The sequence below is a fragment of the Globicephala melas genome, chromosome 13 (genome assembly GCF_963455315.2).
Source record: "Globicephala melas chromosome 13, mGloMel1.2, whole genome shotgun sequence".
Classification (NCBI taxonomy): Eukaryota; Metazoa; Chordata; class Mammalia; order Artiodactyla; family Delphinidae; genus Globicephala; species Globicephala melas.
In genome coordinates, this window is record NC_083326.1 from 42,378,244 (window position 1) to 42,394,792 (window position 16,549).

The 16,549-nt window shown below is 40.8% G+C and overlaps 1 protein-coding gene across 2 annotated transcripts in view; it reads left to right on the forward strand.

Annotated features, from left to right (window-relative positions):
• Positions 1–16,549, forward strand: part of GAREM1 (GRB2 associated regulator of MAPK1 subtype 1) — a 206,443-nt gene that overhangs the window by 168,264 nt on the left and 21,630 nt on the right. For both annotated transcript variants that reach the window (XM_030876493.2, XM_030876494.2), the window contains exon 4: positions 10,945–12,117. In XM_030876493.2, coding sequence (XP_030732353.1) covers positions 10,945–12,117 — 1,173 coding nt within the window. The remainder of the gene's footprint in view (positions 1–10,944; positions 12,118–16,549) is intronic.

The window sequence follows — 16,549 nt, forward strand, 5'->3', positions numbered from 1 at the left end:
GTATGTCCTCTTTGGAGAAATGTCTATTTCGGTCTTCTGCCCATTTTTTGATTGGGTTGTTTGTTTTTTTTAATATTGAGCTGCATGAGCTGTTTATATATTTTGGAGATTAATCCTTTGTCTGTTGACTCATTTGCAAATGTTTGCTCCCATTCTGAGGCTTCTCTTTTCGCCTTGTTTGTAGTTTGCTTTGCAAAAGCTTTGAAGTTTCATTAGGTCCCATTTGTTTATTTTTGTTTTTATTTCCATTACTCTAGTAGGTGGATCAAAAAGAATCTTGCTGTGATTTATGTCAAAGAGTGTTCTTCCTATGTTTTCCTCTAAGAGTTTTATAGTGTCTGGTCTTACATTTAGGTCTCTAATACATTTTGAGTTTATTTTTGTGTATGGTGTTAGGGCGTGTTCTAATTTCATTCTTTTACATGTAGCTGTCCAGTTTTCCCAGCAGTGCTTATTGAAGAGACTGTCTTTTCTCCATTGTATATCCTTGCCTCCTTTGTCATAGATTAGTTTACCATAGGTGTGTGGGTTTATCTCTGGGCTTTCTATCCTGTTCCATTGATCTATATTTCTGTTTTTGTGCCAGTACCATATTGTCCTGATTAGTGTACCTTTGTAGTATAGTCTGAAGTAAGGGAGTCTGATTCCTCCAGCTCTGGTTTTTTCCCTCAAGACTGCTTTGGCTATTCGGGGTCTTTTGTGTCTCCATACAAATTTTAAGATTTTTTGTTCTAGTTCTGTAAAAACTGCCATTGGTAATTTGATAGGGATTGCATTGAATCTGTAGATTGCTTTGGGTAGTATAGTCATTTTCACAATGTTGATTCTTCCAATCCAACAACATGGTATATCTCTCCATCTGCTGGTTTCATCTTTAAATTCTTTCACAGTGTCTTATAGTTCTGTGCATACAGGTCTTTTGTCTCCCTAGGTAGGTTTAATCCTAGGTATTTATTCTTTTTCTTGCAGTGGTAAATGGGACTGTTTCCTTCACTTCTCTCAGATTTTTCATCATTAGTGTATAGGAATGCAAGAGATTTCTGTGCATTAATTTTGTATCCTGCTACTTTACCAAACTCATTGATTAGCTCTAGTAGTTTTCTGGTGGCATCTTTAGGATTTTCTATGTATAGTATCATGTCATCTGCAAACAGTGACCGTTTTGCTTCTTCTTTTCCAATTTGTATTCCTTTTATTTCTTTTTCTTCTCTGATTGCATGGCTAGGACTTCCAAAACTATGTTGAATAATAGTGGCGAGAGTGGACATCCTTCTCTTGTTTCTGATCTTAGAGGAAATGCTTTCAGTTTTTCACCATTGAGAATGATGTTTGCTGTGGGTTTGTCATATATGGCCTTTATTATGTTGAGGGAGGTTCCCTCTGTGCCCACTTTCTGGAGAGTTTTTATCATAAATGGGTATCAAATTTTGTCAAAAGCTTTTTCTGCATCTATTGAGATGATCATATGGTTTTCCTCCTTCAATTTTTTAATATGGTGTACCACATCAATTGATTTGTGTATATTGAAGAATCCTTGCATCCCTGGGATAAATCCCACTTGATGATGGTATATGATCCTTTTAATGTGTTGTTGGATTCTGTTTGCTGGTATTTTGTTGAGGATTTTTGCATCTATATTCATCAGTGATATTGGTCTATAATTTTCTTTTTTTGTAGTGTCTTTGTCTGGTTTTGGTATCAGGGTGATGGTGGCCTCATAGAATGAGTCTGGGAGTATTCCTTCCTCTGCAGTTTTCTGGAAGAGTTTGAGAAGGATGGGTGTTAGCTCTTCTCTAAATGTTTGATAGAATTCACCTGTGAAGCCATGTGGACCAGAAGTTTTGTTTGTTGCAGGATTCTTAATCACAGTTTCAATTTCATTACTTGTGATTGGTCTGTTCATATTTTCTATTTCTTCCTGGTTCAGTCTTGGAAGGTTCTACCTTTCTAAGAATTTGTCCATTTCTTCCAAATTGTTCATTTTATTGGCATAGAGTTGCTGTAGTAGTCTCTTAGGAATCTTTGTATTTCTGTGGTGTCTGTTGTAACTACTCCTCTTTCATTTGTATTTTATTAATTGAGTCCTCTCCCTCTTTTTTTTGATGAGTCTGGCTAATAGTTGATCAACTTTGTTTATCTTCTCAAAGAACCAGCTTTTAGTTTCATTGATCTTTGCCACTGTTTTCTTCGTTTCTATTTCATTTATTTCTGCTCTGATCTTTATGATTTCTTTCCTTCTGCTAACTTTGGGTTTTGTTTCTTCTTCTTCTTTCTCTAGTTCTTTAGGTGTAAGGTTAGATTGTTTATTTGAGATTTTTCTCGTTTCTTGATGTAGGCTTGTATTGCTATAAACTTCCCTCTTAGACTGCCTTTGCTGCATCCCATAGGTTTTGGATCATTGTGTTTTCATTGTCATTTATCCCTAGGTATTTCTTTATTTCCTCTGATTTCTTCAGTGATCTCTTGGTTATTTAGTAACATACTGTTCAGCCTCCATGTGTTTGTGTTTTTTACATTTTTTCCCAGTAATTGATTTCTAATCTCACAGCATTGTGGTCAGAAAAGATGCTTGATATGATTTCAATTTTCTTAAATTTACTGAAACTTAATTTGTGACCCAAGATGTGATCTATCCTGGAGAATGTTCCATGTGCACTAGAGAAGAAAGTGTAATCTGCTGTTTTTGGATGGAATGTCCTATAAATATCAATTAAATCTATCTGGCCTGTTGTGTCATTTAAAGCTTGTGTTTCCTTGTTAATTTTCTGTTTGGATGATCTGTCCATTTGTGTAAGTGAGGTGTTAGGAGTCCCCCACTATTACTGTCTTACTGTCGATTTCCTCTTTTATAGCTCTTAGCAGTTGCCTTATGTATTGAGGTGCTCCTATGTTGGGTGCATATATATTTATAATTGTTATATCTTCCTCTTGGATTGATCCCTTGATCATTATGTAGTGTCCTTCCTTGTCTCTTGTAACATTCTTTCTTTTAAAGTCTATTTTATCTGATATGAGTATTGCTACTCCAGCTTTCTTTGGATTTCCATTTGCATGGAATATCTTTTTCCATCCCCTCACTTTCAGTCTGTATGTGTCCCTAGGTCTGAAGTGGGTCTCTTATAGACAGCATATATATGGGTCTTGTTTTTGTATCCATTCAGCAAGCCTGTGTCTTTTGGTTGGAGCATTTAATCCATTCACGTTTAAAGTAATTATCAATATGTATGTTCCTATGACCATTTTCTTAATTGTTTGGGGTTTGTTTTTGTAGGTCCTTTTCTTCTCTTGTGTTTCCCACTAGAGAAGTTCCTTTAGCATTTGTTGTAGAGCTGGTTTGGTGGTGCTGAATTCTCTTAGCTTTTGCTTGTCTGTAAAGCTTTTGATTTCTCCATCAAATCTGAATGAGATCCTTGCCGGGTAGAGTACTCTTGGTTGTAGGTTCTTCCCTTTCATCACTTTAAGTATATCATGCCACTCCCTTCTGGCTTGTAGAGCTTTTGCTGAGAAATCAGCTCTTAACCTTATGGGAGTTCCCTTGTATGTTATTTGTCATTTTTCTCTGCTGCTTTCAATAATTTTTCTTTGCCTTTAATTTTTGCCAATTTGATTACTATGTGTCTTGGCGTGTTTCTCCTTGGTTTTATCCTGTATGGGACTCTCTGCACTTCCTGGACTTGGGTGGCTATTTCCTTTCCCATGTTAGGGAAATTTTCAACTATAATCTCTTCAAATATTTTCTCGGGTCCTTTCTCTCTCTTCTCCTTCTGGGACCCCTATAATGCGAATGTTGTTGTGTTTAATGTTGTCCCAGAGGTCTCTTAAGCTGTCTTCATTTCTTTTCATTCTTTTATCTTTATTCTGTTCTGCAGCAGTGTGTTCCACCATTCTGTCTTCCAGGTCACCTACCCGTTCTTCTGCCTCAGTTATTCTGCTATTGATTCCTTCTAGTGTATTTTTCATTTCAGTTCTTGCATTGTTCATCTCCGTTTCTTTGTTCTTTAATTCTTCTAGATCTTTGTTAACCATTTCTTGCATCTTCTCAATCTTTGCCTCCATTCTTTTTCCAGGGTCCTGAATCATCTTCACTATCATTATTCTGATTTCTTTTTCTGGAAGGTTGCCTATCTCCACTTCATTAAGTTGTCTTTCTGGGGTTTTATCTTGTTCCTTCATCTGGTACATAGCCCTCTGCCTTTTCATCTTGTCTATCTTCCTGTGAATGTGGTTTTTGTTCCACAGGCTGCAGGATTGTAGTTCTTGCTTCTCCTGTCTGCCCTCTGGTGGATGAGGCTGTCTAAGAGGCTTGTGCAAGTTTCCTGATGGGAGGGACTGGTGGTGGGTACAGCTGGCTTTTGCTTTGGTGGGCAGAGCTCAGTAAAACTTTAATCCACTTGTCTGCTGATGGGTGGGGCTGGGTTCCCTCCCTGTTGGTTGTTTGGCCTGAGGTGACCCAACACTGCAGCCTACCCGGGCTCTTTAGTGGGGCTAAAGGCAGACTCTGGGAGGGCTCATGCCAAGGAGTACTTCCCAGAATTTCTGTGCCAGTGTCCTTGTCCTCACAGTAACACACAGCTGCCCCCAACATCTGCAGGAGACCCTCCAACACTAGCAGGTAGGTCTGTTTCAGTCTCCTATGGGTCACTGCTCCTTCCCCTGGGTCGCGATGAGCACAGTACTTTGTGTGTGCCTTCCAAGAGTGGAGTCTCTGTTTCCCCCAGTCCTGTCAAAGTCCTGCAATCAAATCCCGCTTGCCTTCAAAGTCTGATTTCTCTAGGAATTCCTCCTCCCATTGCCGGACCCCCAGATTGGGAAGCATGACGTGGGGCTCAGAACTTTCACTCCAGTGGGTGGACTTCTGTGGTATAAGTGTTCTCCAGTCTGTGAGTCACCCACCCAGCATTTATGGGATTTGATTTTATTGTGTTTGTGCCCCTCCTACCGCCTCATTGTGGCTTCTCCTTTGTCTTTGGATCACATGGGTTTTATTCTTCAGTTTGTTGATGTTCTGTATCACACTGACTGATTTTCGGATATTGAAAAATTCTTGCATCCCTGGGATAAATCCCACTTGATCATGGTGTGTGATCCTTTTAAAGTATTGTTGGAAACCACCCAATTAAAAAATGAGTGGAAGATCTAAATAGACATTTCACCAAAGGCATACACATGACCAAGAGGCACATGAAAAGATGCTCAACATCACTAATTATTAGAGAAATGCAAATCAAAACTACAATGAGGTATCACCTCACACCTGACAGAATGGCCATTTTCAAAAAAATGAAACAATAAATGCTGGAAAGGGTGTAGTGAAAGGGAACCATCCTGCACTGTTGGTGGGAATGTAAATGGATACAACCACTATGGAGAACAGTATGGTGGTTCCTTAAAAAACTAAAAAATTGAACTACCACATGACCCAGCAATCCCACTACTCGGCACATACCCTGAGAAACCGTAATTCAAAAAGAGACATGTACCACAGTGTTCATTGCAGCTCTATTTACAACAGCCAGGACATGGAAGCAACCTAAATGGCCATCAGCAGATGAATGGATAAAGATGTGGCACATGTATACAATGCAATATTACTCAGCCACAAAAAGAAACGAAATTGAGTTATTTGTAGTGAGGTGGATGGACCTAGAGTCTGTCATAGAGAGTGAAGGAAGTCAGAAAGAGACAAACAAATACCATATGCTAACACATATATATGGAATCTAAAAAAAAATGGTACTGATGAACCTAGGGGCAGGGCAGGAATAAAGATGTAGACATAGAAAATGGACTTGAGGACATAAGGGAGGGGGAAGCTGTGGTGAAGTGAGAGTAACATCAACATATATACACTACCAAATGTAAAATAGATAGCTAGTGGGAAGCAACAGCATAGCACAGGGAGATCAGCTTGGTGCTTTGCAATGACGTAGAGGGGTAGGATAGAGAGCGTGGGAGGGAGGTTCAAGAGGGAGGGGATATGGGGATATATGTATGCACATGGCTGATTCACTTTGTTGTACAACAGAAACTAAAATAGCATTGTGAAGCAATTATACTCCAATAAAGATGTATTAAAAAAAAACTTTAGTTCTGAAAGCCTTCCAAAAAAAAAAAAAAGTATTGTTGGATTTAGTTAGCTAGTATTTTGCTGAGTGTTTTTGCGACTCTTCATCAGTGATACTGGCCTGTAATTTTCTTTTTTTGTGGTATCTTTTTCTGGTTTTGGTATCAGGGAGATAGTGGCCTCACAGAATGAGTTGGGAGTGTTCCTTCCTCTGCAATTTTTTGTAATACTTTCAGAAATATAGGTGTTCTCTGAATGTTTGATAGAATTTACCTGTGAAGTCATCTGGTCCTGGACTTTTGTTTGTTGGGAGTTCTTTAATCACAGCTTCAATTTGAGTACTTGTGATTGGTCTGTTCATATTTTCTATTTCTTCCTGGTTCAGTCTTGGGAGATTGTACCTTTCAAAGAATTTGTCCATTTCTCGTAGGTTGTCCATTTTATTGGCATATATGGTAGTCTTTCATGATCCTTTGTATTTCTGTGGTGTCAGTTGTGACTTCTCCTTTGTCATATCTAATTTTATTGATTTGAGTCCTCTCTCCTTTTTTCTTGATGAGTGTGGCTAAAGGTTTATCAGTTTTGTTTATCTTTTCAAAGAACCAGCTTTTAGTTTCATTGATCTTTTCTGCTTTTTCTTCATCCTTATTTCTGCTCTGATCTTTATGATTTCTTTCCATCTCCTAACTTTGGGTTTTGTTTGTTCTTATTTTTCTAGTTGCTTTAGGTGTAAGGTTAGATTAGTTATTTGAGATTTTTCTTGTTTCCTGAGGTAAGATTATATTGCAGTAAACTTCCCTCTCAGAACTGCTTTTGCTGAGTCCCATAGGTTTTGGATCGTCACGCTTTTGTTTTCATTTGTCTTTAGGTATTTTTTGATTTCCTCTTTAATTTCTTCAGTGATCCATTGGTTGTTTAGGAGCATATTGTTTAGCCTCCATCTGTTTGTGTTTTTACAGTCTTTTTCTTGTAGTTGATTTCTAATCTCATAGTGTTGTGATCGTAAAAGATGCTTGATATGATTTCAATTTTCTTAAATTTACTCACTTTGTGGCCCAGCATGTGATTAGTCCTGGAGAATGTTCCACGTGCACTTGAGAAGAATTTGTATTCTGCTGCTTTTGGATGGAATGCTCTATAAATATCAATTAAGTCCATCTTCTAATGTGTCATTTAAGGCCTGTGTTTCCTTATTGATCTTCTGTCTGGATGATCTGTCCATTGATGAAAGTAGGGTGTTAAAGTCCTCCACTATGTATTACTGTCAATTACTCCTTTTATGGCTGTTAATATTTGCCTTATATATTGAGGTGCTCCTATGTTGGGTACATATATATTTACAGTTGTTATATCTTCTTGGATTGATTCCCTTGACCATTATGTAGTGTCCTCCTTTGTCTCTTACAACAGTCTTTATTTTAAAGTCTGTTTTGTCTGATATGAGTATTGCTACTCCAGCTTTCTTTTGATTTCCATTTGTGTGGAATACCTTTTTCCATCCCATCACTTTCAGTGTGTGTGTGTCCCTAGATCTGAAGTGCGTCTCTTGTATACACCATATATACGGGTCTTGTTTTTGTATCAATTTAGCCAGTCTGTGTCTTTTGGTTGGAGCATTTAATCCATTTACATTTAAGGTAATTATCAATATGTATGTTATTGCCATTTTGTTAATTGTTTTTGATTTGTTTTTATAGGTGTTTTTTCTTCCCTTCCTCTTTTGTTCTCTTGTGATTTGACGACTAACTTTAGTGTTGTGTTTGGATTCCTTATTCTTTTTTGTGTGTGTATCTATTGTAGATTTTTGGTTTGCTGTTACCATGAGTTTTTGTTATAGCAGACTATATATATAAACAAGATTGTTTTAAGTTGCTGGTCTTTTAATTTCAAATGCATTTCTAATATCCTGCATTATGCTCTCCTCTTCTCATGATTGCTGGGTTTTTAAAATATTTATTTATTTATTAGCTTGGTTGCTCTGGGTCTTTGTTGGAGCAGTGGGCTCCTTACTTGCAGCTCACAGGATCCTTAGTTGTGGCTTGCGGGCTTCTTAGCTGCAGCACAAGGGCTCCTTAGTTGTGGCATGCAAACTCTTAGTTGCAGCACGCATGTGGGATCTAGTTCCCTGACCAGAGATCGAACTTGGCCCCCTGCATTGAGAGCACGGAGTCTTATCCACTGCGCCACCAGGGAAGTCCCCCATGATTGCTGGTTTTGATATCATATTTGTGTGTGGATGATTTCCTACCTTTACTTTATGTTTGCCTTTACCATTGAGCTTTTCCATTCATAATTTTCTTATTTGTAGTTGTGGCCTTTTCTGCCTAGAGAAGTTCTTTTAGCATTTGTTGCAAAGCTGGTCTGGTGGTGCTGAATTTGAATTCTCTTAGCTTTTTCTTGTCTGTAAAGCTTTTGATATCTCTGTCAAATCTGAATGAGAACCTTGTTGGGTAGAGTATTCTTGGTTGTAGGTTCTTCCTTTTCATTACTTTAAATATATCATGCCTCTCCCTTCTGGCCTGCAGAGTTTCTGCTGAGAAACCAGCTGATAACCTTATGGGAGTTCTCTTCTATGTTATTTGTTGCTTTTCTCTTGTTGCTTTTAGTATTTTTTCTTTGTCTTTAATTTTTGTCAATTTGATTATTGTGTGTCTCAGCATGTTCCTCCTTGGGTTTATCCTGCCTGGGACTCTCAGCACTTCCTCTACCTGGGTGGACTGTTTCCTTTCCCATGTTAGGGAAGTTTTCAGCTATTATCTCTTCAAATGTTTTCTCAGGTATTTTTTCTCTCTCTTCTCCTTCTGGGACCTCTATAATTCAAATATTGGTACGTTTAATGTTGTCTGAGAGGTCTCTTTGGCTGTCCTCATTTCTTTTCATTTTTTTTCTTTATTCTGTTCTGCAGCAGTGATTTCCACCATTCTGTCTTCCAGCTCACTTATCCATTCTTCTGCCTCAGTTACTCTGCTAATGATTGCTTCCAGTGTATTTTTCATTTCAGTTTTTGGGTTGTTCATCTCTGTTTGTTTGGTCTTTAGTTCTTCTAGGTCTTTGTTAAACATTTCTTCTGTCTTCTCAATCTGTGCCTCCATTCTTTTTCTGAGATCTTGGATCATCTTTACTATCATTGCTCTAAATTCTTTTTTGGGTTGACTGCCTATCTCCACTTCACTTAGTTGTTCTCTAGCGTTTTATCTTGTTCCTTCATCTGGGACATACTCCTCTGCCATCTCATTTTGTCTAACTTTCTATGATTGTGGTTTCCTTACCGCAGGCTGCAGGGTTGTAGTTCTTCTGCTGTCTGCCCCCTGGTGGATGAGGCTGTCTGAGAGTCTTGTGCAGGCTTCCTGGTGGGAGGGACTGGTTCCTCCCCACTGGTGGGTGCAGCTGGGTCTTGTTTGTCTGTTGGGCAGGGCTGTGTCAAGGGGCATGTTTAGTGGGCAGCTGTATGCTCAGGAAGACTTTAAGCAGCCTGTCTCTTGATGGATGGGGCTGTGTTCCCTCCTTGTTGATTGTTTGGCCTGAGGTGTCCCAGCACTAGAGCCTACAGGCTGTTGAGTGGGTCCAGGTCTTGGAGAGAAAATGGCCACCTCCTCTAGGGCTCACACCAATTAGTACTCCCCAGAACTACTGCCACCAGTGTCTTTGTTGCCGCAGTGGGCCAAAGCTGCCCCCATTGCTGCAGGAGACCCTCCACAGCAGATAGATTTGGCCCAGGCTCTTATGAGGTCACTGCTTTTTTTCCTGGGTCCTGATGCACATGAGACTTTGTGTGCACCCTCCAAGAGTGGAGTCTCTGTTTCCCCCAATCCTGTGGAATTCCTGAGATCAAACCCCGCTGGCCTTCAAAGCCAGATTCTTTAGGGGCTCCTCCTCCTGTTGCCAGACCCACAGGCTGGGGAGCCTGACATGGGGCTCAGAACTTTCACTCCTGTGGGAGAACTTCTGTGGTACAATTATTTTCCAGTTTGTGGGTCACCCACCCAGCAGGTATGGGATTTGATTTTATTGCAGTTGTGCCCCCTCCTACCATCTCATCGTGGCTTCTTCTTTGTCTTTGGATGTAGAATGTCTTTTCTGATAGATTCCAGTGGTTTGTTTTTTTGTCAATGGTTGTTCATCAGTTAGTTGTGATTTTGCTCTTTTTGTAAGGAGAAGTGAGCTCACATCTTCTACTCGGCCGTCTTATCTCTGTCTTTTCTTTCCGTTTATATAAAATTGTTAACAGGTTATCTTTAGTGGTCAAGTTGTGTAGAAATTGTTCATTTTTATATCTGTATTTTCTAATATTTCTTCCAATGAACATGAATAGTTTTCATAATAAATAGAAGAATGGGGAGAAAGAAGACATTTTTTAAATCCTTTGTCCCAATTTTAGAACATTTAATAAAATTAGCAAATTTTTAAAGGTAAGAAATTAGAATTTTAATAGTTTAAAAAGAATTTTCTACAGTGATGTTCATGAAAGCATTTTTATAACTGAAAATGATACAATGATAATACTAATGTCCCAAAATAATTATCCATATGGTAGAATACATAGGAAAAGAAACTAGAAGGATGTTTGTTTATCAAACCATTAACCATGGCTGTATCTGCATCAGGTTCATGGGTGTTAATTTTTGGGTGTTTTTCTTCTGTATTTCCCAAAATGTTACAAATGAATACAGGGTACCTTCTTCTTCAGAAAAAAAAATGCTTTTAAAAGTCTAAACTAACATCATCTTGTTATTGTTAACCACATAAATATTACAGGAGAAATGGATTGTCTAAATTTAATATTAAAATAAAACAGCATTTTCCTTTGTGTATGCATGTGTGCTTCTCTGTGTGAATAAACTAAAGACAACTACCCTAAAATTTGATTTATCCTATTGTAGGTTGCTTCAGGTGAATGCAATGAAGACACCGAAGTTTACAACATCACCCTTTGTACGGGGGATGAACTCACTCTCATGGGCCAGGCAGAAATCCTTTATGCAAAGACTTTCAAGGAGAAGTCACGACTCAACACCATCTTCAAAAAGATTGGGAAGCTCAACTCCATCAGCAAGCTGGGAAAAGGCAAAATGCCGTGCCTCATTTGCATGAATCACCGGACCAACGAGAGCATCAGCCTCCCGTTCCAGTGCAAGGGCAGGTTCAGCACCCGAAGCCCTCTGGAGCTTCAGATGCAGGAGGGCGAGCACACCATCCGCAACATTGTGGAGAAAACCAGACTTCCCGTGAACGTGACCGTGCCCAGCCCTCCGCCGAGGAACCCGTATGACCTCCACTTCATCCGTGAGGGGCACCGCTACAAGTTTGTGAACATCCAGACCAAGACAGTGGTGGTTTGCTGTGTGCTGCGGAACAACAAGATCCTCCCCATGCACTTCCCTTTGCACTTGACTGTCCCCAAGTTTAGCCTCCCAGAACACCTGGTGAAGGGGGAAGTATGGCCTGAAACCCTGGTCCATCACTGGCTGGGTATCTGCCAAGAACAGTTCGACATCGATGAGTATTCACGGGCGGTCCGCGATGTGAAGACCGACTGGAATGAGGACTGTAAGAGCCCCAAGAAGGGCCGGTGCACTGGCCACAACCATGTTCCCAATTCCCTTAGCTACGCTCGCGATGAGCTCACCCAGTCCTTCCACCGGCTCTCCGTCTGTGTGTATGGCAACAATCTCCATGGCAACAGTGAGGTGAACCTCCACGGCTGCAGGGACCTGGGGGGAGAGTGGGCCCCCTTTCCTCATGACATCCTGCCCTATCAGGACTCGGGTGATAGTGGGAGCGACTACCTTTTCCCAGAAGCTAGTGAAGATTCAGTGGGCATCACAGGGAAGTCAGAACTTCCTTATGAAGAGCTGTGGCTGGAAGAAGGCAAGCCCAGCCATCCGCCTCTCACTCGCTCCCTGAGCGAGAAGAGCAGATGTGATCAGTTCCGAGGTTCTGTCCGGTCCAAATGTGCACCTTCTCCCCTTCCTGTCCCCGGAACTCTGGGAGCAGCAATGAAGTCTTCAGAGATTGCCCTACCTCCACCTCCAGTGCCTCCCAAATCTGAAGCCGTAAGTCCTTTCTGGTTTTGGGCGATGTGCCGGTCCTTCTATCTCTCTGCTCAGTCATCTGCTAATTTATTTTCTTTCTTAAAGAAAACTCCCCAATGGAAGATTATCAGAATGAGCAATTTGCTTAATTTGGAGTGAAATAGAAATATTTGCTGGATTATTTTTACCATTTGGGAGTTAGAGTTTTACTCTACTGATGAGAAATTCTTGGAGAGTTTTTATTAGGAGAGGTTTAAACATGCTGCCTAGAGAACGGATAACAGCGAGGGGAGAGCAGAAGGCGGAGACCAGATAAGAGGGATGAATATGGTAACAGGTATGAAATGATGACACCCTGAACCACAGCAGTTGGTAGCAGCAGATGGCAGGGAGAAACGAGCTGCTTCGGATCATGTTTCAGAGGTGGAACCAACAGTATTTACTGATTAAATTGGATGTGGGTAGTGAAGGAAAGAGAGAAATCAGGAGAAACTCCTAGATTTGTAGCCTGAGCAGCAGAGTGGATTACTAGTGCCACTTACCGCTGATGCGGACTGAAGGAGGAGTGGATTTATTTGGGGGAAGGAGAGATCAAGAGACATCAGCATCATTTGTAACTCTCTCCTCACAGTTACACTGAGATCAAAGCATCATGGGGGTGCTCACTTACACACCACACATACACACACACAGGTGCCAGCCCGGTTTTGCTTACCACCTCAAACGTAACTCACTCAGCTGAGGAGGAGTCTATCAGATTTTAATGTAAAAGGTCATACAGGACAGGAGAAAGAGCCCTCTGTTTTGACCATGTTCTTTGATTGACAGGCACTCTGAACCTTCACGACTCATTTTTGATCATTGGATTTCATTATATCTGAAGGGCGAAAGCGCTTGAGGCATAGGGTGTAATTCTGTTCATTTATTTGACAGTATCTGTGGTAGTGGTTTCCTTTTTTTCTATCTCTAGCAGAATCCTTTAAAAGAAAAAAAAAAGAAAACTAACACAGATCACAATAAATAGAAGCATTACAATCAAAACCCATCTGACTGAAGGACAGATTGGAGGGATGGGGTCTCCCCTTGGCCCTGTCTACTCTGCCCCCACCAGGTGGTCTCAGGACACCTCTCTGGAAACACAGGGCTGTGTAGAGCCTTGTATCAAAACCATGGGCTAGATACTAGAAAAGTCACCATCAGTGACCACTGAAATCATGACCCTGGACTCTAGCAACTTCCCCTTTTGTAGGGAAGGTAACAGATGAAAAGAGAGGACTACTATACAAGTTAAAATGTGGGAAGTATACATAGGTCATGTATGGGGGGAGTTCAGAGGAGAAAAGAACTTCTAGTTGTGCAAGAGAAGCCTTCATGGAGATGACATTTCAGATGAGCCGAGAGCATATACATGAATGGAAAGAGCAGAGAGATGGGAAAGAAGGGCGTTCCAGACAGAATGGCTTGAGCAAAGGCAAGGGCAGATGAGGGAAAACGCAGAGTTTTGCTGGGCGAGTGGAATAGGGTTGAAGAGGGAGTATGAAGGGCAGTGGTGTCTTCAAGGCTGGAACCAGGTCATGGACAGCTCTGGACACCAGGCAGCACTTTGTGCTGGGCGTCATACATAGCTGTCCATGCAGAGCCCTCATTGCTGCAAAGCTTTCCTGAGAGAAGACCCACCTCCAGCTGTTTATTCCAGGACATAACAACTCCCCAGAAATTGCAGGTCTCTACTTTCCCCTGCTCCTTACAAGATCTACCAGGGATCTTAAGGCACAAGCCCAGAGATCCCCGTATCCAGTAGGGGTTGTGGAATATTTGGGGGAAGTCTTGGTGGAGTCAGAGTCCTTGGTTCTTTTATTCATGTCAGATGGTGTTCCCCCAAAAAACAGGTAAAAGGTGAGGGGACACTCCTAGTAAGTACTTTAGGCAATTTTAGGTATGTCTCAATTACCTGTGTATGTGATGTTGCTTGAAGCTTGGAGCCTTCTCTTCGATAGGAATGTGACCACATGAGCTTTTCCTATAGAACTCTGGGCCCACCTGGCACATAACGGGGACTCCTGTTTGTTGACTGATTGATTGACTCATCCAAGGTGGTCCCACCCAGTTATTTACATAACCAAGTCTTGAGGTAGGAAACTGGCAGTGATTGTTTTCACTGAGGCTAGTGAAAGATGAGTAAGAACACAAATATTAAGAGGCACTATCTTGACCCTGGTACTAAAAGAAAAACGTTAGAGTTAAATTTGAAACTAAAAGCAAATCTCACAGCAGAAGAAAAGGTTTGGGCCTCCAGTCTAAGCCGTAATTTCTTATGACATAAGAGAACCTTCTCAGAGCATATTCGGTGTTTATAGAATGCTCTAATCATAAAGACTTTTTATAAACACGTGAAATTACTTAATTTTCTTTTTTTAAGAATTAGGCATTTCAAATGAAGTCATGTCTTTTATTGGTTCTGTGACCAGGAAACAAATTTTCCAGTTTTAGGATGTGCGTGGGATCCGGAGAACGTCATAACTGTTAGATGTGGCTTCCGCTTGTAGCTTTCAAAAGGGAACTTTAATGGGGCATAAATTCAAGTGCTCCCACAGAATTAAACTTCTTTGGATAGTGACAGTGGGGTGGGTCCTGGGAAAAAGCTGGGCCATAGAAAGGGAAGCAGAGCTGATAATTGGCAAATGAACGCTGCTTTGCCACAGTCCGTGTCCCAGTCATGTTAATATCTAGAGGGACAGTGGCTCCACTACAGTGTATGTCAGCCTGTGCCTTTTCTCCTTATTCTATTCTTCACTCCCTACTTCAGGGTCCTAAGTTACAGCAAATATCTGTGCTCTTTCTCCAGCAGATTTTGACAGTCTTTCTTTGTTTCTGTAAATGAGATAAAAATCTTTCTCCTTCAACAGTAATTCTTGCTATGTTTCCAGCAGTGTGCTGCAGTTCCGGCATCATCTGGTTAATGCTTGACCACTGTCCTGCCCATATGCTAAAATGGAAAACTAGGCTATGGGGCCAAACAGAAAATCCTCAGTGGAGGAGTGATCAGTTTAGCCCTGTTAATATACTTTGTACTTGATGTGGCTACTTAGAATTATGCTCTAGTCTGTACCTTTGTAAAGATCGTTAAATACAAAGGTTTTTTTTCTTTAAACACAAAACACTGCCACTTACCTTTCCCAACAATAAGAGGCTATTCCCCCCCCCTAACTGGAACATCCCAGGGAAGAGTAAACAGCTCCTGGTTCCAGGCACAGAAGAGAAATTGTTGCAGATGAGCCCAAGCTGGGGAGCTGCCCAGCTTACTGAGTGGTGACATTTTCATTTTTTTAAATTGTGCAGAGTGCCCTCAAATCAGAATGACCTGACAGTTCCTCTTGAGTGGGTTATCCTTAATTGGTTCATATGTTCCAAACACATCCTCTATTTCGTAACATCGTGGGCCTCGTTCCATAATTTTAATTTTCTGGCTGTTGGCTGATAATGTCTAAAATATTTACCCAGATACTCTCTACAAGTGACAGTCTTCAAGAGCTGCCTTTTTTCTGGTGGTGTTTTTTTTTTTTTTTTTTTTTTTCCTCTTTGGAAGATGCCATTTTGGAGAGCAGTGACAGGAAGGCTTGATAGTGCATGAAATCTATAAATAGAATGTTTGACTCTCAGACTATTCTGGTCAATGCAGTAAATTACAAATCAGTATCAAAACTACTGGATCACAACTCTTCTATAGCTATGTGTGCAGTAGTATCAAACCTGAGGACCCCAGAACCCAGGGATTAATTCATGTCCTCTGTCTTTAGTAACAGAAAAACAAAAGTGCATTCACTCTTGGTTGGATGTTAACGTGGCAGCGATTCTTGAGATTCATGAAAGAAAAACCATAAAAGCAGCTCTAGGTCGAAACCACTGGTTTAAAGCAAGTTTTCCTGCAGTGTGGATGAAGAATTTGTTAACCTTTGGGATTGACAGGATGCCCCCTGACAATGACAATACGAGAAGCAGGGTGTAGGGACTGAATTGTAAGATGGATTGTGGTAGCATACTTTCATTGTTATAAGGCTGAAGTCCATCATACATAAAGTTCCTGTAATGGAGCACACTGTCTTATTGATGTTTGAGAAAAATAAGACATAAAGGACGAATTTAATCCAGATCTACACTGCACCTAGTTCAGTAGGTGCCCGAAAAGACTGCACTATCCAGGAGTCTGAATCTGCAGACTGAGCAGCTGATGAGAAAACAGCAGGGGACACCAAGCATCCTGAGAGTCTTCATTTCCCTTCTCAGTGGAATTTCACCGGGAGCAGAGAGGAGTGATCTGCCACACTATGTGATGGGTCATTAGAGGCACAAAACATCATGTCTAAGAGCCACACGTGGATTTGCGTCCTCACTCTGCCACTTAGTAGCTCCATAGCTTCACACCTTGGGCAAACTATTTAACTTTCTGAGTCAG